The following is a 23073-nucleotide window of genomic DNA, read 5'->3' as shown; positions in this document are numbered from 1 at the left end:
TTTCGCCAGCTCCGCAAGCGTCTTAGCTTCAGATTTACCTTGAAGCAAAATGGATATAGATTTCTCACATTTCTTATGGTAATGAACCATTTCAGATTATGTGACTTTCCTTTAAGAGGTAATTATGCACCCCTAAACATGATGAAATTTGAGAGATACATGTATGCAACTCTCGTAAATAGCGTTGCTTGATATGAAAAGGGCCAACAAACGAAGAAGCTGAGACAACGCTCTAAATTAAATTTGCAAAAACAAGAATAGCTCACTGTCGTATTCTCTTTAACTGTATGAAACTTTCACCTGTAATCTTCAAAAGCAAAAGCTGTTCTCTGTTTTCGGTATTCTTTTCCAGGTTAAAATTGACTGATGTAACCGACGTTTTGGCAAGTTTGATGGCGGATTGATGTTTTTATTTTATTTCATTTTGTCAATTTACCATCAGTCCGCCATATTGACTTTATATTTTTCTCCCAAGATGGCAAGTGAAAGTTGCCGAAACTTCGGTTTTATCAATTTTAACCTCGCAAAGAATCCCGAAACAGAGAACAACTTTTGATTCGTATTCTCGTTGTTTCTGAGGTGTATAACGCATGCGCAGAGAAACATGCTGTCAGTTATTTATTTTAGGATGAAATTGTATGAAAGGGCAGGGATTTAACGGGCTGGAATACAAAAAAAGAGTAGAAAAAACTGAGATGCTTACAACCTTGCTGTCGATAAAGGAGTTTGAAAGAATAAGGGAGATTTCCATTGATGTCGAGTACACCTCTCCCCCCCCCCCCCCCCCTCTGTTACTCCTGCTGAAATTAACATCTTATCACTGCTTCTATACAATTCTGATAAAGCCAAGCGGCATGAAAATCAAAGAGTTACAGTCTTAATGTTTGGAATGTTTAATCAAGTCAGCTCTGAACAAGCATTATAGTGAATCAGTAGAAGAATTGATATTCCAACCTCGGCCTGCTTCACAATCCTCCGTTGGAAAAATAGATGGCGGCTGTAAATTTTACCACAATGCCTTACACAGCTCATAAAATACAAGGGAAGCCATATTTTTGCAATATTTGTCCCTGTCCTAACGACATAGTGTATGCTAGGTTTTAAGATGTTAGAACTTTTCTGCACGTTTTTATGAGCGTTCGTTAACCCAGAGTGTGGTAAAGTGATTCGAACACATCTAATATGTATAGAAGATTACTGTGCGACGAGTGCAATTCACCTGAGTTGTATTATTTTTATTGTACCCCATGTTCTTGACCATATTTTTTCTAGTACAGCTAGTCAAAGTACCACTTTGTGTGGTATATTTAAACAGTTTATATTGTGTATTTCCTGCTCCAAAATCCCGGATATAGATCCTTCTAAATCAGTGCTAATGTTATCACTGGCCAGCTCATCTTCTTTACTTCGAGTTCTACACCCTCTTTAGATAAATCCCATAGCACTAGTCTGAAATAGAGAAGAGGTAGAAAAAAATTACGTTAGAAGAAAAATACATAACGACTAGGGTTATAATAACACGGTAAAGCATTACTCGTTATATTTGTTGCCTTCAGACCCGGAGGAGGAAGGGGGAGGGGGGTTCTTATGTAATTTTCGGATAGGTGTGTGCCGCGAAGGGTGTTAAAACCTGACCCCATTTAAGGATGAAGCAGATAAAATTTGATACCCTGTTAAGGCCCAAACACTACAAATATAGCACTCTATTAAAGTAAGGGTGTCTTTCCTTAAAAAAGATCCAAGATTGGATTCTTAAATCCGTTAACCAGAGTGAATTCTTAGGTTCCTTTGATGCACCACGATTCGAGTGATCTTGGATTGATCTGTTTAGTAAAGAAACGCAAAATCCGTTGTCCGATTTAAGAATCCAATCTTGGATTTTCTTAAAGAAACGCACCCTAAGAATAGCGGGAACAGGTCAGCTATATTTCGTATCTGTAGCAATGGAAGTTAATCGAAGGTTCAGTTTTAATAGATCATCTTGTTTTGTTTAGCTGGGCATTTACGCACTGCATTTTTACCTGATAAAATTTAGGTACCCTATCTAAGGATCACACTGGGAACACAATGTCAACAGGGAAAAATGATACCCTATTTAAGGATCAAGACCTCAAAAAAAAGAAAAAAACGCTACCCTATCTCGCGGCATATACCAATATGGCCCATATATGGGAGGACTTTCCCCGCGGGTCTTCAGACAACTCGTACCCTTCGAAACACAGAATCTTGTCTCCAATGCAAGGGTAGGCAAGTTAACTTCTTTACCACATTTCGGACCTTAAGCTTTCTACACAATTTCGTCAGTTAAAGACTGCTTTGGTCTGTCTTTCGGGGCGAAAACGACAACCCATATGTTATTGTTTCTTACTTACCACAAACTTTGTCTTTAATTTCACTCAGTTCGTTCGCTAGCTGATCAAAGCTTTCGATGGCTATGACACTTCCATTTTCACCAGCTATGTCTTTCAAGGTTTCCCTTTTGATCTGGTTTCCAATACCCACCGCAACGGTATATAAACCAGCAACCTGCCAATCAAAACAACACGAAACGGCCCTGATTTAATTGAGATCCTGCATGATGAGTCGATCTTACAAACTAACAGTGAGGGAAGGGGTCTAAGTTTTATCGTCCGATCATGAGAGAGTGCAGGAGGGTTTAGTGAACGGACTCGTTTTCCATCTGCTTTGCTCCAATGTTGTGAACCTTTGCAAGAACGCGTAAGCTGAGTATCAGACTTTTCTTTTTCTTTTTCTAAAGGCAGAAAAGGCCTGATACTCAGGTTAAAGAAGACGAGACAAGCGTTTCTCTTAACTAGCCCAAGGCATTTTGACTTTTCAAATGTGTTTGCGAGACTTAGACTTCAAAGTGTTTTAAAAGCGAGTGCGAGACGTGCTCTAAGACGTTCAAACATCTCTTATAACAATAAACAAATTGGACTTCGAGACTTTCCTAACCTCGAAAAAAAAAGTCGACACCCAGAGAAATTCAAGACCGCTAAGAAACGAGACTGCGGGACCTGTGAAATTCGTAGAAAATTTTGCAAGACCCATGGTTTTTGCAGAACCATTCACCACCCCTTTAGTATGTTGAGAATCGTGTACCACTGTGTTTTTCTCGTTTTTAAAGAAAGAATTATAGGTTGGCCATGGAAACTTAACTTTTTTACCTATAAATAGTATCTAAAATGCCCTGTATAGTGAAAATTAGAAAATTAAATTGATTTTGAATTTGAATTTGAATTTGAGTCAGTTCGAGCCCAAGAACGTATATTCAGGCAATCAATACCTTACTATCTTTGTAAAACTCGGCAGCAAACGTAGCGAAATCCCGTGGTTGATTTGTTGGTCTTCCATCCGTCAGGAAAATCATGATGTTCGGTTTTTCCGGTCTGTCCCCGCCGCTCGGTGAAAACAAGTTGTCTCGAGCTTCTTTCATAGCCAGGTCAGTCCGCGTTTGAAGGGCCAGTGTTAACGGGATCTCTGAGATTTTTTTCTTGAGTGTTTCTTTGCGGTAAAGGGTTTCATCTGAGAACGTGAACTCAGTATAGGCTCTGCGATTGAATGTTACCAGACCAAAATGATCTTTGTCGGGGCCCGGCTCAAACCTATCCACGAGTTCAGCAAGGGAAGCGATTATTTTCTTTAGGTTACGGATATTTACGCTTCTGGATTTGTCGAGCACGATCCCAATGTCAAGACCAGCTGAGCAAGGTGGAGCTATCAAGATAAAATTGGTAGGATTTAGCGTTACATTTGAGTAAGTAATCTTAGATGGTTTTCATTTATTGACAGTCAATAAAGTCATCTGTGGTCAGTCAGTCAGATTGTCCATAGGTCGATCGGTCGATATCTCTGTCTGTCAGTCCTTCCTTCGGCCTTCCTTCCTTCCATCAGTCCTTTAGTCAGTCATCAGTCAGTCAGTCAGTCAGTCATTCAGTCAGTCGACTGGTCTGTACATCCTTCCGTACGTCAGCCAGTTAGTCTGTCATTCGGTCATTCAGTCAGTCAATGAATCTAACAACCAAAGATTGAGTTTTATTTGCAAACTTTACCTATCCTATTCCACAACCAGGGCATGGTCGATTGCGCAAGCTGGGGGTCGCATCTATCTCAAAACAGGCTTTTAAAGGAGTTCACTCCGAAAAGCTTAATTACTTGTTGTTGTTTTCTCCTATAGCAAGTAAACATTCAGCTTTTCCACTCACCGACGTTTAAGCCTCTGAAGTACCCACTATCCTGAGGAAATTCGTCTCGAAAGAAGCGACTTCGGAGGCAGCTATTTTGAAACTCTCTAGGCAGCCAGGCCGTGTATATGTGACGTCATTCAGTCCGACTCGAAATTGGCGGAATGGAGAAAAACCTGCAACTGACTTGGCATCCTTGACAAGGTCAGCAAAATCTATTTTTTCCAAGCGATTATCCACTTCACTATCCTCAATGCTTTCATGTTCGGAGTTTGGAGCATGTTTGGCTCAAAATAATATGGCTCAAGAGCAGCCATAACCCAGAGTGGTAGTTAAAAGGCTTGTCGGAAGCCATTTGGATGAAATCTCTCGGACGGAATGACGTCACGAAAATGCAGCCTAGCTGCTGAATACTGTTCAAAATGGGGGCAACGATGTTCGAATTTTGGGCCTCTATGGAGACGAATTTCACAAGAAAACCTGCACTTTAGAAGCTGAAACTTCGGTGATTGGCTAAACCTAATGCAAGGTTTTTATTGGCGTTGACAAAAAAATATACGTTTTTTTTCTTCTTAATCAAGCCCAGTGGTGGTGTTAAATGCAAACGTTTTAAGCAAAAGGAACATTGTTTCGTTAATAACACTGAAACTTACGACATGGGTGAGTATTACACTCTTGGGTTGCATTAGTCGGTCCCAGCTCTTCACAGTCCTTGCCACCGTATTGTGGAGGAGGGTTGGTGCATTGCCTCGTCCTAGTTTGTAATCCGCCATCACAGGTTACATTGCATTCGGACCATGCAGACCACTCCGTGTAATTACCATCGATTGCTAGAAATAAATGAAAAAAAAAATAAGTAAACAAATAAGAGAAGAAACATGGAAAGAAATGAATGAAGGAAAATAGAGGGTGGAATCCCCTGGGCCCAGTTATTTTTCGAAAATAACCAACCACCTTAGAAATGAGAAGAAATCCGGGACGTACCAAGTCTCACAGGCCTTTTTGAGACCATTACTGGTCTCACAACACACAACGGCATGACTTCTCATCTTTTGTTTTGTCCCCACGATCCCACAAGCGACTGCGAGATGACACGCCCTAAATTTTGTCCTCGTTTCCAAAGTGGCGAATGTACGTATGTGGCAGCGTGAATGTTCACTATATATATAAAAGAAACAAAATTTCTGACGCAGAAAAGTTAACTGATTCTTCTGCGGCCAGCATTAACGAGCGTTGCTTGGCCCCCGTTGCTTGGTCTCTTGACACCGTTTCTAGTCCAGCGGTGAGCTAATGATATGTGTGTGCTAATATGTAAAACATAATAACAAATTTGACGTCTCCCACCACACGAACGTAAGAGGTTAACTCACGACAGGGGTCTGGGTTACATTCCAGAGACTCTGAAGCAGGGCCCAGGTCGTCGCAATTCTTTCCGCCGTGTTTTGGATGTGGATTGGTGCAGGTTCTTGAACGTTTCCGTTTTCCTCCTCCACATGTGACACTGCAGTCAGACCACTTCGACCATTCAGTGTAGTTACCATCGATGGCTAAGAAAGATCAATGATAGCTTAACATCACATAAGGAACTTAATCTTGAAAATCGGTATAACTAGCAATCACTGGATTTGTACCATGCCATAGAAAATACAGCCAATCAAAGTACAGGAAAGCTGTTCTATACTCGAAGGTGCTGCATGGCCACTATTTTCTATCGCATGGTATGAAATAATTACGCAATACTTTCTCGTGGTACACCTTGGAACATTTAGTTGTCCCCAATATTTTCTTGGTATACACACTTGTGTAAAGAGAAAACTTAAGGAAAATAAGAGTATTCTAAAATCTGTCAGTTTTGCTAAAGCTTCCTGCAGCATTTCCAACAAATCTTTGACTTAAAATATTTCTAATATTTACTATATATTGTTATTAATATTTCTTTATTTCAATTATCATTTTTTATTTACCCATTTTCAATTTATCATCTAGGTCTTTATTAATTAATCATTTTAGATAGTGCAGGTCCACATCAGGACTTAACGTCTTGCAAATTCTTAATTCAACCTGCTTTATCAAATAAACCATGTATGTATGTATGTACTCGTGTGTATACTGAGAAAATACAATAAGCGGATAAGCTGTCATTTAGCTAAACTTGCCAGTCAACGCAACCCAACAGCTTCTTTTAATTAGAAACTAACACCTGTGTTTACCCATGAAGTTTGCCTGATCTTGACAACTGACCGAGTCGCAGATATTCGTTAAATACCCAGCTGCTTAAATGTTATGTGGACTAAAGATGTGCACTCACGGCAGGGGCTTTTGTTACATTCGAGTGTTTGATTGGCTGGTCCCAGATCCTCGCAGCTCTTTCCACGATATTGTGGAGCTGGGTTGATGCATTTTCGTGATCTGGACTGGACCCCTCCTCCACACGTTACATCACAGTCGGACCACTTAGACCATTCTGTATAGTTGCCATCAATTGCTGCAAAATTATTATTATAATTATAAAATTAGTCACCAAATTTGTGTTGTTTTATCTCTGTGTGGATTTAACGAAAAGTTCTCTTTACAGAGAAAAACCTTAACCTTGGAGACAAGTTGTCAAAGGAAACAAACAAACAATAATAATAATACTTCAAGCCTAATACTGGACTAAGGCCCAATTTTTCCCGCTAGTATTTCGACCTATTTTGTTGGTATGTTTCTTCCAAAAAGAGCTCGAGTTTCTTGTTCAAGGTAGTAAATTGGCTGCCGCTAAAGCCCTCAGGGAACAACGACAACAACGCAAACAAGGTTTCCACTCATTGCCAATCAATTCTAGCTGTCTCTAAGAATGTTCTCATCCTAACAGTTTCAAGACTTATTTTAGTTACTCGTTTTTTGGCTTATGACGATCTTTCTCCCCTTTACAAGTCTTGTTGGCAGTTCAAGTATCATTCATGTGTCAAAAGTTAAATACTCACGGCAGGGGTCTGGGTTACATTCCAGAGACTCTGAATCAGGACCCAGATCGTCGCAATTCTTTCCTCCGTGTTTTGGAGGTGGATTGGTGCAGGTTCTTGAACGTTTCTGCTTTCCTCCCCCACATGTGACACTGCAGTCAGACCACTTCGACCATTCAGTGTAGTTACCATCGATCGCTAAGAAAGATCAATGATAGCTTAACATCACATAAGGAACATAATCTTGAGAAGCGGTAACTGGCAATCACTGGACATGTACCATACCATAAAAAACACAGCCAATCAGAATACAAGAAAGCCGTTGTATACCCGAAGGTGTTACAACCTCGTGTACTGCATTCATTGCGTTGGCCACTGTTTTTTCTATATCGATTCTATAGCATTGTATGTGGACTAAAGATGTGTACTCACGGCAGGGGCTTGTGTTACATTCGAGTGTTTGATTGGCTGGTCCCAGATCCTCGCAGCTCTTTCCACCGTGTTGTGGAGCTGGGTTGGTGCATTTTCTTGATCGGGACTGGACCCCTCCTCCACACGTTACATCACAGTCGGACCACGTAGTCCATTCTGTATAATTACCATCAGTTGCTGCAACATTATTATTACAAAAATTACTCACGAAAACTGTGTTGTGTTATCCTTGTTACGATTTAACTAAAGTTTCCTTTTTCAGAGTGAAACTTTAGCCACTGAGGTCAGTGCTGATACAACAACCTATCCTCTTGTATCTAATTTGACCAATTTTGCATATGTTTCTCGAGATATGAGAACATAGATTTGGCACTATTGCAAAACAGAACAATTTTGGAAACAAAGAAAATTGGTCGGATAAAAATGAAAATGTGTGTTTGCTTTGTAGTTGTTGTTTACAAGTCTTGTTGACAGTTGAAGTATCATTAATTTTTTAAAAGTGAAACTAAACATAAGGCACGTACGGCAGGGGTCTGGGTTACATTCCTGAGTCGCGTTAGCCGTTCCCAGCTCGTCGCAATTCTTTCCGCCGTGTTTTGGATGTGGATTGGTGCAAGTTCTTGAACGTTTCTGCTTTCCTCCTCCACATGTGACACTGCAGTCAGACCACTCCGACCATTCAGTGTAGTTACCATCGATCGCTGTGAAATGAAAGTCGAAATAGGAAATTAATTCTCTGTACTTTTGCTCCTTGTTCGTCTGTATGAGGAGATTTATTTATAGTGTCAAGTGCCAGGAACTATAAACTGCTTGTTCATGATGGTACTAGCTGTCAATCATCAACTGAAGGTAATCCATCGACATCGGCTTCATGTATAAAACTTCTCCTACAGCCTCATTGGCTTGCTGTTAACATCACGTGCGCATGCGCGCGTGCTATTCCTACGTTTTTACACCTTAGACAGAATAGCGTACAACAGACGTCATTTAGGTTATATATTGATATAAGTGACATAAAGCCCTAGAAGTACCCGTTAGAGCGGAAGTAAAAACTCACGGCATTTTCCCTTGCTGCATGAGAGAGTTTCATTAGCGCGCCCCAGTCTCTCACAGGTTTTTCCTCCATATTGTGGAGGAGGGCTGGTGCATTGTCTTGCCCTTGTTTTCAATCCTCCACCACAAGTTAAACTGCAGTCCGACCATTCGGACCACTCCGTGTAATTGCCATCGATTGCTACCCGGAAAAAAAAAGAAAACAAAGAAACAAAAAGTTGTTAATTTTCTGCCATTGCTGAACAACATTGATAGTTTCCAAACGCTTTAGGGACAACAATGAACAAGAGGTCCGTATGCCGGCGCGATTCCCAATTCCATAATGAAGCATTCTGTAAACTTCTCTAAAATTTATCAACCGATAAACAATATTTGGACCTTTAAGTAACAATGGCCTTAGTGGGCAAAGCATGCTTTGAATTGAAATTCAGTGAAGTCAATTATTCTAATGGTTGCATAAGGATAATATATCGCCACCAGCCAAGTCCCATGGTTATGTCCAGCATTTTCAAACATTTCAAGTTAATTACTTTTGTGATTTTGGTAAGCGTCCAAATTATAGCACGCCCATGTAATTACAGAAAATCACAGTTACTCACGGCAAGGATCTGGGTTGCATTCTTGTGTCTGATTAGTCGGTCCCAGTTCGTCGCAGTTTTTCCCACCGTACTGTGGAGGGGGGTTGGTACATTTTCTTGATCGCGACTGGGAACCCCCTCCACAGGTTATACTGCAATCAGTCCACTCACTCCATTCGGTGTAGTTACCGTCGATTGCTAAGGAAATCCCAAAAGTGGGTATATGTGGTAAAGAACTTTCAGTAATTTTAAATTAGACAGTGTTTGATAGAGACAAAAATTTAAGAATGGCTAATCTACCGTTGATAATTTTCTGAGAGTAAATGGTTACATTTGAACTGAAAGACTAAAAACTTACGGCAAGAATCTGAGTTGCATTCTTGTTTCTGATCAGCTGGTCCCAGTTTTTCGCAGTTCTTCCCATCGTACTGTGGAGGGGGGTTGGTGCAATTTCGTAATCGTATTTGCAAGCCTCCACCACAAAATGCACTGCAATCAGACCACTCAGTCCATTCTGTATAGTTACCATCGATCGCTAAGGAAATACAAACGCACGTAAAGCAACTTTGTAATTACATTTCTCTACGAGAGTTGAAAATGTGGACGAATATATTCTTTTGCTCAGTTTTATTTTGACCAGTAACGGTTTAAAGGCGAGAAAAATTCGCAAGTTACCTTATGAAATGGGGACTTCAACAAGTAAGGATAACAATCAATTTTCGCATCTGATCGAATTTGGTTAGAAAATTCCAGCTTATAGACTTGAATTAATGTGATTTGGAATTTAAATCACTGGTAGAACGTTCTCAAAATATAAAAACACCATTACCACTAGTGTATGTTAAGGTTTGTGCAATACAACAAAGATATAAAAGTCGTATTTTAAAGAAAGTAATTCAATTACATAAGAGCACAGCTGTAGTATTCCAAATTTTAAATATCATGAATAAGTTGTCTTACGGCATGGGGTCGGATTGCATTCTTGACTCTCGTTAGCAGGTCCTAATGACAGCTCCTCGCAGTTTCTTCCGTCTTCTCTAGGAGGGGGATTGGTGCAGGTTCTTGCACGCTTTTGGACTCCACCTCCACATATTACACTGCAGTCAGACCATTCAGACCACTTAGTGTAGTTACCGTCATCTTAAAAATTTAGACAAAGTAAGAAAGGTTAAGTGTTGCTCACCAAGCAAGCACGAGTACTCTGGAATCCTTCATGAAGAGGATAGGAGTATTGCCCTTCAACCTGTGTGGGATGATAGTCTATTGTAGGCTTGCCCTCAGAAGATCTGCAAAATTGTCCATGACAGTTCTCTGTCTTGTCTAAGGACACAATGCAATGGCCACATGCAGTGATGGTTTATACTCGCCATGGGGTACTCCGCGCCTCTGACTCCTTTCACGTAATTTAAAACCTCTTATAGAACCGGATCCAAAGATCCCTAGAATCTCACATAAGATCTCCTTTAGCAATAATATATGGCAGTAGCAAAGTATCAGAGTCAGCTGCATCTCAAATGCATTTTCTAGAGAAATACGTCAGTGTCACTATATAGCAGTTTGTTCCTGGTGGTTTCGTGATAAATTAATCCAAGAAGAGAGATGAGGTAATGTATCTTACACTAACACGACCTGGTTGGATTGGAGAAAATCCCATGAAATCAAATACTCACGGCATGACTCTGTGTTGCATTTCTGTGATTCAGAAGCTGGACCCAGACAGTCTTGGCCTCCACTTTGTGGTGATGGATTAGTACAAGTTCTGTTACGGTACCGTACCCCTCCCCCACAAGTTACACTACACGGCGTAAAAGTGCACCATTCGCTCCATCCACCATCAACCTCTGGAGTAAGAAAATAAATTGAAAGTTTAGCGTCAAGATCTCGAGTGACAAAAATAATTATAATGTAGTATTTCAAGTGGAAGAGCTCTAGTTCAGTGTGTTTTTGAACCAGATTTTATTCTAAGGATTGGCTAAACTACAATATCTTCACACCTTTCTCGACCCAAGTCTAGCGCTTAGTTCTAATGTGGACCAAAAACACTTCTTTGATCATGAGCGACCATCTCTTGTGAGTAAGCGTATGAGAAAGCCGTATATGTATCTCTGATGAGCCAACATTGTCACCATGACAGTGACGTAGACAGACAATTGAGCTTTTTACGATAACTGCAGAAATGCTTGCGCGCTCATTGGCTAATTTTCATTGTCAATAAGCGGACAGACACATGCATTTATAACTTGATTTATGCGACGCGTCAACGAGCGAGAGCGGACAATTAGACGATTTGTTATCGTAAAAAACAAATTGAAGTCAATTTTTAATGCCTCTGTCCTGTTATTGGCAATGAATTTAGTCATAACATTGTCAAAGTAGTCAGCTACTTTGACAATGTTATGACGAAATTCATGATCAATAACAGGAGAGACACATGAAAAACTGACGTCAATTTGTTAAACTGATCTACTGGAATCCCATCCAAATTGGAACCCGGCTTAGGAACTAACTTAAGCTTGGTCAGTAATAGATAGTGATAGTCTACAAGCAGTTTTACCGGGTGGTTACATTTTAGAAGCGAACGTAATCTGATCCCGGAGTCAGCCCTTAGTCAAAACACATCATTTACACTAACCACAACGGCATGTGCCGCACTCCTTTGTCTCCTCGCTTGGTCCAAGATGTTCACAGTTTATCCCTCCACAACACGGCAGGGGATTAGTACAAGTTCGTGTACGGCTCTGCAGTCCTCCTCCACAGGTTGCAGTGCACGCCGTAAAATTTGACCATTGAGAGTAACCACCATTGACGGCTAAAAGGTGAAAATAGAAAGAATCTAAGATAGAGTAGGGGCAAACCATTTAAGGAAATACTTAAGTAAACACAGTTATAATCAGGTTTAGCTTACAGATTGAAAATGGTTGGAAAACGATGCCAGAAAATATGGAAGCATGCGCAATGCAATTTAAAGCTTTCGTCGTTAAGAAAGGGACTGCTCTAGAACTTACGTTTTTGTTACAGGCTAAATTTTAAAGAAAAGTCAAGGAATCTGCAATAAACCACTTGCATGAATATGAACAAAATTATGCACAAATAAAAAAATCTATAGTGACTTAAATCATCACGGAAACTGCTGAGAAAAAAAAAATCCAACATACGGCAGGGAAATGAGTTGCATGCTTCGGATTCCATGGCTGGTCCCAGATCACTGCAATCTTTCCGTCCGTTCGTAGGTTCAGGACTGTTACAAGATCGCTTGCGAATCTTCACACCACGTCCACAAGAGGCGTTGCATTCTGAAAACTTACTCCAATCAGAATAACCGCCATCAACAGCACTCGCTGAAAACAAGGAAAAACATTTTAGGTTCCAGCTTGGGAGCGAGGAGGGGGTGACTACCCGCCCAGGTCTCCAAGGAAAAGAAATAATTTTAAAAGCTGACGAAAAACACCCAGGCTAACGAGGGTTATTGACATCAACATTTACCTTCCGGATATCCATGAACTGTGAAAAAAAAAAAAAAAGAAATTAAAAGTTAAATTGAAATTGTGTAAATACCGTGTGCAAATTCTTCCATCTCTGAAATTTGGCATATTTTCTTTTCAATTTGTGAAGTGAATTAAATTGTGATGTACACTGCAAGAAAATAAAGAGGCATAAAAGTTACAAAGAAACTCTGAAAGGTCCCAACAAAGCCTGAAAGGAATTTTGGCTTCTCAGGGATTTGACGCAAACCATGGTCTTTCCGATTTCAATTGTTCGCTAAAAATTCACATGGACAACATTTTTATTACCTGCCTGCATGACTAGTACTTCTTATAATGGCTTATATTTTTATAATATACAATTTATTTATTACTTAAAAACGTCAAAAAAAAAAAAAAAAAAAAAAGCGAGTCGCTCTTTTTCTTTAACATAATTTAGGTATTGTTTCTTGGTTTTGCAATGAACGATTAGATAATGTCGTACCTGCAAGGACAAAAATCGTCAAACTGATGAAGCAGCACTGAACAACCATGATCGTTGAACACTGAAAGACAAAAACAAGAGACTTTATACTTTCTTGAAAATACTTTAAATTAAATGGTTATGTACGTACATACGTATCTGGATACATTGCATGGATCTGTCGAAACAGAGACAAGGATGATTTCCGTTCTCGGTATGAGTCACTCACGTAGGATCCAAATTGCATTAATGCAAAATAGAAATAATAACTATTATTAATGATTATGTAATATATTTGATGCGTCGCCTAAATTTAAACAGTCATTCAACCTATCCCAGTGAATCGTGACAAATGTTTTCTTGTTTTTTCTTTTACTCGGGAAATGTCTAAGTTGACGAGGGAACTATCCAAATAGTTTCGTCGACCAGCACCCGTAACCCGGAGTTAAAATGCAAAATAATAATAATAATAATAATAATAATAAATTTAAAAGAATAAAAATAAAAATCAATCAATCAATCAATCAATCAATTAATCAATCAATCAATTAATCAATCAATCAATCAATAATAAAAGCGAAGTAGAAAAGTCAATATTGTTTTCAAGGAACTACGACCATGATCTAGGTTACCACTGAATGGACATCTAACAGGAGCGAAGTGATGGCAACCACCACATCTTCCGTTTTACTCTCCTTTTCACATGACGCATTTATCCATCAAAACTACAGCAAAGGGAAGTCTATCACACAAAACTAACGAGACACTTTTGTTAGATCAAATTAAAATCTCATGACACTCTTGTCAAACCAAATTAAACTTCCTCTGAAATTTGTATTAAGCAAACAGATTACATTTCTATTTCTAATATAAAAGCACTACAGGCTTTTACATCAAAATGCAATACACTAGGATAGCACCAAGTACACTTCTTATAGTGAAAATGAAGTGACTGGTTTTATGGCAACTACATAACATATCTGATAGGGATGGAAGGCACACATCTACGGTACAGTTCCACTAGCGACAATGTTGCAACGATTGTTGTTCTCTTCCTGTTAAAATTTTAACAATAAAATCAGGCGGCTTCGGGGTGTGAGCTCACTCTGGAACTCGGTTCGGCATCGCTGTCTACTAGAGTTAGTTAAGAGGCTTTGGCTTGGCGGTTTCTAAAGGCAGCTATCCCTTACCAAGCTAGACTGCAAAGGTCGGAAGCCGACAGCTTTCAAGGCCCGCTTGAGAACTTCTCCAAACTTCAATATGTGTCTGTGTTATTAGGACTTTACTGCTTTGCAGTGATTAAGCCATCAAGGACCAGAATGTTTCATTTATAAACCATTCACCGGCACAAGAACTCAAAATGTAAAAGTTCCCTAGTTTAAGCACTCCTCTCCCTCTCTCTGTACATTGTGTTGTGAATGTGACATGTTTCCTTGGTAACTTTGTTGAAGTTCCTGTAGCTTTTCATTGCATTATTACAGTACATGCAATATATAACCTCCCACAAAGGTTCCGAACTTCCCATTCACTTTGTTTTCTTTCTGACCACACAGAGACCAATCAATGGTCAACACAGAGGACTAAATTTAGCATTCTTGTTGAATAAAATTACAAGTTCCTCTCTTCCTGGAGCATGAGAAAAGCTATAGGTAAACGTAATATTCCTCTTTTCAACCAGTTTTAAGACATGCATGTTCATAACTGGGTAAACAATGTCATAATTTCTGTCTAATACATTTTATGGCGCTTCATTGAATTTTGGTTATTTTGCGAATTATTGAGAAAATTCTCATACAACCAGGAGGTACAGAGACTAAAAGAAAACTCCCACCTGTAATTAGTGTAACAGCCATTACTTTCTCTCAATAAGCGCTATACTAATATTAACATTGAAATTTTTATCTCGTCCTTGGATTATTTGCTCTGTTTGTAGATTCAAAGTGAAATGCATTAGATTGAATTTCGAAGCGCCCTGCTGTCGTGTCATATTGCTTTATTTTGTGCCTTGCAATATCAACTTAATAATTTTAATTATATATCGAACTAACTAGTTCTCATTTTGCAAAATGTGAACTAATTATTTCGATATATAATTAAAATTGACAAGTTTATGTGAGAGTAACAAATATCTTGGGCTTGTAGAATATAATGTCAGGTAGCGTGAATGCATTTCCAACAGGACGTCGATACCTTTTTGTCGTTTAGAGTTGTAGTATGCTCATCTCAAACATCACGAAATTATGTCGATCTAATGAAAGCTGAAGATCTAAGAATAGGAAACCTTAGTGTCGAAAAGGGATAGAATTTACACTCTCGCGATTTACGCCATTCGTTTTACACAACCACCATATGAGAGAGATAGAGAAATGCTGAAATTTCCAATTATATCTTAAGTACGCCATGATCTTGAGTAACTGTCCTTACCTTTTACCAGGCTCTTGCACTCGCCGTTTTTCTGATTTTACCTTGAATTCGCCTTTAGACTGTTTCCCAGTTTAAAGTGATAATGCCGTAATCGGTTCTCTCTTTTTGGGACATGTGCTGTTTACGTGCTCTAGACCAATGAAAATCGCCGACAACGTTTATTCGACCAATGAAAGAATGAATGAATGACTGTGAAAACTCTATGTCTAAGGTAAAGGTTTATAGTCGCGCAAGGCGGAACTTTGTATACAACCGAGCCCTAAACTGTATGAAGGAAAAATGAATTCAAATTCTTGGCGAATATTCTTAATAGAGTATTCTTTCATCCGAGGAACATGCTTTGTTTATCTCCAGGAAGAACATAAGTAGAGTAAAAACGCTGAAAAATCCACAATTACAAATTCCGGTCATTAAAATAGAAGATATGTGGAAGACTGCTCGACTAATATGTTGCCAGGAAGTGATTGTGATCGAGTGTCGACAATGAATTCTATGAGATTCACATTGTTCCGAAACTATGGGTGCGTTCGTCTTTGGATTATTTGGATCAGCATCGATAATCCAAGATCATTCGGATCATGGCTCATCAAAGAAACCGAAGATTCCTTGGCCATAGCAGATTCATCAGTAATAATAATAATAAATATATTTATCCAGGGGGTCCACTCACCTTGGCGGTTTTCAGTGGGGCCCTACTGATTATGCGGATCATGCTCAGTGTTGTTTCAAGAGAAGCTGTCTTCCTCTCCTTCAGAGTCAGTGTCACTCGCGCTAAAGCTGTCTGCCTGTTGGTTGATAGGAGACTCTGGTGATAAACTGGCATCCTCATTTGAATTAAGTGGCTGATTACTTTAACTTGGAACTATTTCTATGCCTTTTAGTGAATTCAAAGTTACTGGTTTCAAGAGGGTCTCAAACTCTCAATAGGGGAGTGGGGGAAACGTCCCTTCGACGGCCGACGGTCTATATTGAGCCGTTTGGACGGTCGACGGTTAAATCTTAGGTCATTTGACGGTTGTCGGTTAATTTTTAGCAATGACGCTTATAACACGATAGCAAAGTGCAAATTTGGCTGTAATTTTTCACCAAAGGATACAGTTTTGCCCATATTTGAATAATCTAATAAGTCTTATAAATTGGGCATAAAAATTAGGTTTTTTCTCTTCAACGTTGTTTCTAATTAGCGTAATTACATAACCTTTGTTTCCACTAAACGTATTAATCGTCTTCTCCCGAGAGTAGAAGTTAAAGAACTCGCACATAGACGTATTTTTGTGATATATTAAAACGATCATTTATGAACGGCATAACTTGACCCCAAATAACTCAATCATTTAGGTCTTAAGGATATCTGAGACATTTTAGATTACATTGTAATGCAAATAATAAAAAGAAAAAAACGTGGAAAGGGCTAAATAGGTGATTTTTAGCTCCACTGCTTTGTCCTCTTCATAAATGTGAAGCTAAAAATCACCTAAATTGCCATAAATCAAACTAAAATCCTCACGGGAACCAAGGAGACACACAGTGCCTTGATCTTTATCCATACCGGCCGCATCTTTTAATTTAAGCTTAAGAATATAACCGTTTTTCCGATTCAAATCCTTACATTTCCACTGCTGTATAACCTGAGTGCTACTGTATGTACAGAGAAGCTCGTTTGAAAGTTGTGCTAGCTGTGTTTCAGCTTACTGATTTCCCGTCGCTCCCGCCATATTGTTGGTATATTTTGGCTTAACCTGGACCCCTCTAAGCAAATATCTTTATTAATTTATTTGTTAATTTTTCTTGGAGAGCTTTTTTGTTAACATTTTAATTGTGATTCACTCTACTTACTACACTGGTACGGCTACTTACACAATTTGCAACAGTAATACAACTGCTAAAGTCCCCTACAGATCTAACAAAACTACTTACACTACTTACACTGCTTACAATACGATACGATTACAGATGCTACTTACAATACTACAACTTGCACAGCTTACTCTACAATACAATACGATAACTTATTCTACTTACGATACTAATACTTACACTACTTACAATATCATACGATTGCTAATGCTACTTACAGATAATTACAAATATAACTTTGCGTTCAGATCCAGAAGGATATGTTTAAATATTCGTATAAATTCTATTTAAAACGAAAATATTGAAACATTCATATTACAACAATGAGCAACAAAATAAAGACACATACATATTGAAACAAAGGACAACAAAATAGGATAGGCATAAATAATTATATTGGGTTGGGTTCCCCTCGCAACCGTGTTCAACTTCCTGTAGTTCTTTTTATAGCATTATTACAGTACATGCAAAATATACCTCCCTCAAAGGTTCCGAATTCCCCACTCACTTATTTTTCTTTCGAACCCCACGATGACCAATCAATGGTCAACACAGAGGACTAAATCTAACATTCTTATTGATTAAAATTTCATGTTCCTCTCCTTCTGGTGAATGATCAAAGCTATGAGTAAACGTAGTATTGCTATTTTTAACCAGTTTTTAGACCTGCATGTTGATAACTGTCATAACTGGGTAAACAATGTCATAATTTTTGATTAATTACATTTTACGACGCTTAATTGAACTTCGTTTATTTAGCGAATCTTCGAGAAAATTCTCATACAACCGGGAAGTACAGAGGCAAAAGAAAATTCCCACCTGTTATTATTATAACATCCATAACATCTCTCAATAAGCATTACACTAATAAAAATATCGATACTGCTGTCGTATCATGTTGTTTTATTTTGTCCCTTGCAATATAAACTTAATAATTTTAATTATATATCGAACTAATTAGATCAAATTTTGCTGCAACGACTTTGGGGAATAGCTTTATAATTTGGTCGCTGATAAGTGTGCTTCCTCAATGCGAGACCAAGAAATTGCTCGGGCTTGCATCAAGCATGCTTTTTATACCGATTGTAGAAGATCAGTAGAGTGTATGATCTTTTTCTATTTTGTGGTTGAAAACTGTAGCACGCTTATCTTAAACGTCCCACAATTATGTCGATCTACTGAGAGCTGAATTAGGAAGATGTAAGAAAAGAAACCTTGAAAAGGGATAAAATTACACCGTCGTGATTTACGGCATTCATTTTACACAAGGACATAAATGATTCATGTGATGATTGATGTGTTTTATTGGCATCGGAGCTATCTTACTAGAGAATAATCAAAGACAACATTTAAGCTGAATTAAAAAAAGATATTTAGAACATTTTGATGGTATTTGATCATGTCTTCCTGTGCAATTCAGCCATTGAATTCGAATGCAGTCATTCAGTTTTCGTTGTTTTTTAGAGAGATGCTGAAAATTGCAATTGTGGCACTATGTCTAAAGTAGGTTATGATTCACTGTATATACCTTTCACCAGGCTCTTACATTCACCGTTTTTCTGATTTTACTTGGAATTCGCGTATAGACTGTTTTTACGAACTACCGGTTGGTTCAGCCGTGTCCCAGTTAAGGTGTTAATGCCGTAATCGGTTCTCTCGTTTTGGAACATGTGCTGTTTACGTCAGTGCTCTAGACCAATGAAAATCGTCCACAACGTTTATTTGACAAATGGATGAATGAGTGACTGTGAAAGCACTACATGTCTAAGCTCAAGGTTTATAGTTGCGCAGGGAGGAACTTTGTGTACAACCGAGCCTGAAACTGCATGAAGGAAAAATGAATACTTATTCATGGGGAATATTTTTAATAGAGCATTCTTTCATCTGTGTTCTATCTGCTAATAAAGCGCACGAATTCCGTCAATTAACCAAGGAACATATTTTGTTATTCTCCAGGAAGAACATAAGTAAATAAAAAACGCTGAAAACTCCACAATTACCAGTTTCGGTCATTAGCCATTCGGCTGACGGTTAAAACTTAGCCGTTTTGACGGTTGACGGTTTAATCTGAGGTCATTCGACGGTTGGCGGTTAATTTTTAGCAATGACGCCTATAACACAATATTAAAGCGCAAATTTGACTGTATTTTTTCCTAAAAGGATATAGTTTTTCTCATATTTGAATAATCCAATAAGTCCTATAATTTGTGCATAAAAATTAGGTCTTGCTAATTAGTGTAATTGCATCACCTTTGTTACCACTAAACGTATTAATCGCCTACTCCCGAGAGTAGAAGTAAAAGGACTCGCACATAGACGTTTTTTTTTTTTTTGTGATATATTAAAACGATCATTTATGAACGGTATAACTTGAACCGAAATAAGTCAATCGTTTAGTTCTTAATTAAGGATATCTGAGACATTTGAAGGCTAATATTGACTTGCCCATTTGACGGCTGACGGTAAAAATGTTGCGTTTTTGACGGCTGACGCATAGTTTTTTGGCCAGTTAACGTTAACCCCATTGAGACCTGGCTATTTCAAGGCCGTTTCAGTTTCATATAAGTTCAATGGCAGAGTGCCCGCCCTGTCCATTGTATTATCTTGTCTTACGGGTGGCTTATGGTCGCAAATGAGCGTCCCTTCCTGTACATAAAGTAGGCCTCAGGTTATAAAACAGTCGAAATACAAGGATTTTAATGGAAAAAAAATGGTTTTATTAAAAATATGAAGGAGTAAACATATGAAAAAAGATCAACCTACGTTGCCTCAGGTGTGTGTTTTCATGGTTACCGTGAGGTTCTAGGCAGATTTATGGCAATAACTTTTTCCACCGTTAACTTTTCTCATTTGCAGTACAATACAATCTAGCATGTATAGTCTAGCATTAGGCAATTTGGGGTTATTTTGTAGTCTCAGCCCGAAATTGCCTCACGTCCACGTTGGATTACATTATAATGCAAATAAAAAGAAGTAACCGTGGACAGGGCTAATTAGGTGATTTTTAGCCTCACCGCTTTGTCCTCTATATAACTGTGAAGCTAACAATCACCTAAATTGCCATAAATCAAACTAAAAACCTCAAAGGGACCAAAGAGACACACAGTGCCTTGATCTTTATTCGTACTCCGTATTTTTTTAAGAAGAATATTTTTCACTCAAATCCCTTTATTTCCACGATTGTATAACTTGAGTATTACAGTATGTACAGGGAAGCTGATTTGCGAGCGTTTCAGCTTGCTGATTTCTGGTTATCTTCCGTCGCTCGTTGGCATATTTTGGCTTTACCAGCACCGCTGTACGCAAATACCTTTATTTTATTTAATTATTTAATTTTTTTTTTTTGAGTTCTTTAAACATTTTAATTGTGATTCACACTACTTACTACACTGGCGCGGCTACTTACAAAATTTGCAACAGTAAAACAACTACGTAAGTCCCCTGCAATACTAACAAGACTTGCTATACAATGATTATTAACCACTAGTTACAATATAATACGATTACTGATGCTTCTTATAGATAATTATAAATATAACTTTGCGTCCAGATCCAGTATTCGTATAATTAAATTATATTTAAAACAAAACTATTGAAACATTCATATTATAACATTAAGCAACTAAGGCCCCATCCACACGTATCCGGATATTTTTGAATCCACAACTTTCTCTTTCCGGATTCAAAAATTTCGCCGTCCACACGTGGCAAAAATATCCGGATTCGCTGCCGAATTCGCCTGATGTGTGTGGACGGTAGCCGTATCCGGAAAGAAAAAGTCGCGGATTAAAAAATATCCGGATACGTGTGGACGGTGCCTAAATAAAAGATAAATACATATTACAACAAAGGGCAACAAACAGGATGGGCATAAATAATTATATTGGGGTGAGTACCCATTTCTTTTCAAAGAAGTCTTTCTTGTTGACATTTTTTTCGTTTTCATGTTTAATCTTAAGTTTCGACTGCAGTCCTTGAATTTAAGGAAGTGTTTGGCTCCTTCTGCAGTTCCACAAAAATAATTTTCCAATTATTAGAAAATAGTTAAAGTTCCACTATAATCAAATTCTCGATACCCATTGTTTACAATTTCGTACACGATAGGTCTTTCCTAGATATCTTGACAAATTTCAATCTATTACGAACATTAGAACTCTTGCTTTTTGGACCTTTATTTCCGAAATTTTATGGTCGCCATTAATTTTCCTTGTTTCCTTGTCTTGGTTGAGAATTGGAGAAAATGACGTCATTTAATCAAACACGGGTTGAAATTAACAACTAGACTCGTAGCTCGCAAGAGTCAATAGCCCATGAGGCGAAGCCGTGACCCTTGAGAGCGAAGGGTCTAATTATTTTAGTATCACCCAACTAGTCGGACAGAAAAGATGATAATAAAGTTAGCAAATGCAAGTTTAAGAAATATTTATTTGGGAATAAAACGAAAGAAAGCGTCACGTTCGATTGCGCCAATTTCGCTTCTCGAGGACTATTACTAATAGTCCTTTAGTAGCGTAGCCAATTAAAATGCAGGATTTGCATTAGTCCACTAGTTGGGTGATACTAATTAACAATTAGATTATGAGCTCGAGATTTCTTAGAAATCGAGAGCGAATAATCTAATTGTTTTAGTACAATTCTTACTAAAATACTTCAAATAACGGTTTCCAATTATTTTCTTGACGTATTATTAAACTTTGCGCCTGAAAAAGATCACTCGGATTGACTTGTCATTTAAAATTGTCATTTAAAGTCGTGTGCTCGCGCGCATCAGTTTTTTCAACAATTTCAACTTTTTTAAAAGTCAAGAAACCGTAAATATCCTTCGTTTAGACTTCTCGGGAATTTAATTATCCATTCGCATCGGAAGTTTCTTCCAAAACTTCGGAAGAAGGAAAAAACGTCGTCATTTCTTAGACGACCTCCAGCCACTGCACACTAATGGCTGATAGTGTTCAATGGCTCAGCCAATCAGATTACAGCATTTGCATTAGTATACTAGTAGAATTCTACTAATTACAATTAGTACAGCAATTCGCGTTAGGAATAACAAAACCTTTGGCTCATATATTCGGTATTTTTAATAATTTACACGAACAAGATGCTTGAACCATTTTCCGACGTTTCTTGACCCCAGCAATGTCTCGACTGGTCATGGTTACGAAAGATTTATCCCATTCCCGTTATTGACATTTTTCCCCATTCTCAGTTATCGAATCCCAGTCCCAGTGACTTAGATCCCATTTTACTAGGTCATAAACAGGCCAATCCCAGTTCTCATTTTACCCCTTCAGGACACTCTAAATGGATTTTTCGTGACGACATCCGGTCGTTGATGTTCTATTTTAGCTTTCCTGATATCTAATAAATACTACATTAGAAGTTCCAGGATGTTATTCTAACTAAATTGATCACTTTTTAACAGCTCGTTTATTTGCTAAAAATCCCCGGACTTCAGCAATTTCATCACCACATGATTCAAATACGTTAGCTGCTCGCGCTGAAGTGTGTTGTCTGTTTTGCTTGTTGTGTACACCACTGTATCGTTTTGTTCAGGCAAGACCATGTCCACGTGTTTGATCCTCCGTGTGGATCTCATCTGAACGCCTGTGGTTGCTAGCGAAACTCGTTCATTTGCGACAATGTCAGACATTCTAC

General features: G+C 38.4%; 1 protein-coding gene across 1 annotated transcript; it reads right to left on the bottom strand.

The window, feature by feature from the left end:
- Positions 1 to 1906: 1906 nt before the first annotated feature.
- LOC145487749 (coadhesin-like) lies at positions 1907 to 23068 on the bottom strand. The gene is made up of 16 exons (XM_081466566.1): positions 22886 to 23068; positions 12748 to 12825; positions 12348 to 12645; positions 11825 to 12001; positions 10863 to 11033; positions 10153 to 10332; positions 9551 to 9727; positions 9214 to 9390; positions 8619 to 8795; positions 8086 to 8262; positions 7562 to 7738; positions 7151 to 7327; positions 6493 to 6669; positions 5555 to 5731; positions 3287 to 3717; positions 1907 to 2526 (listed from the first exon to the last, which is right to left on the bottom strand). The coding sequence occupies exons 1-16, from the start codon at positions 23066 to 23068 to the stop codon at positions 2365 to 2367; spliced, it is 3096 nt and encodes a 1031-aa protein (XP_081322692.1). The 3' UTR covers positions 1907 to 2364.
- Positions 23069 to 23073: the final 5 nt, after the last annotated feature.

The sequence above is a fragment of the Orbicella franksi genome, chromosome 5, assembly GCF_964199315.1.
Source record: "Orbicella franksi chromosome 5, jaOrbFran1.1, whole genome shotgun sequence".
Classification (NCBI taxonomy): domain Eukaryota; kingdom Metazoa; phylum Cnidaria; class Anthozoa; order Scleractinia; family Merulinidae; genus Orbicella; species Orbicella franksi.
This window is presented reverse-complemented; position numbering and strand designations above follow the sequence as displayed.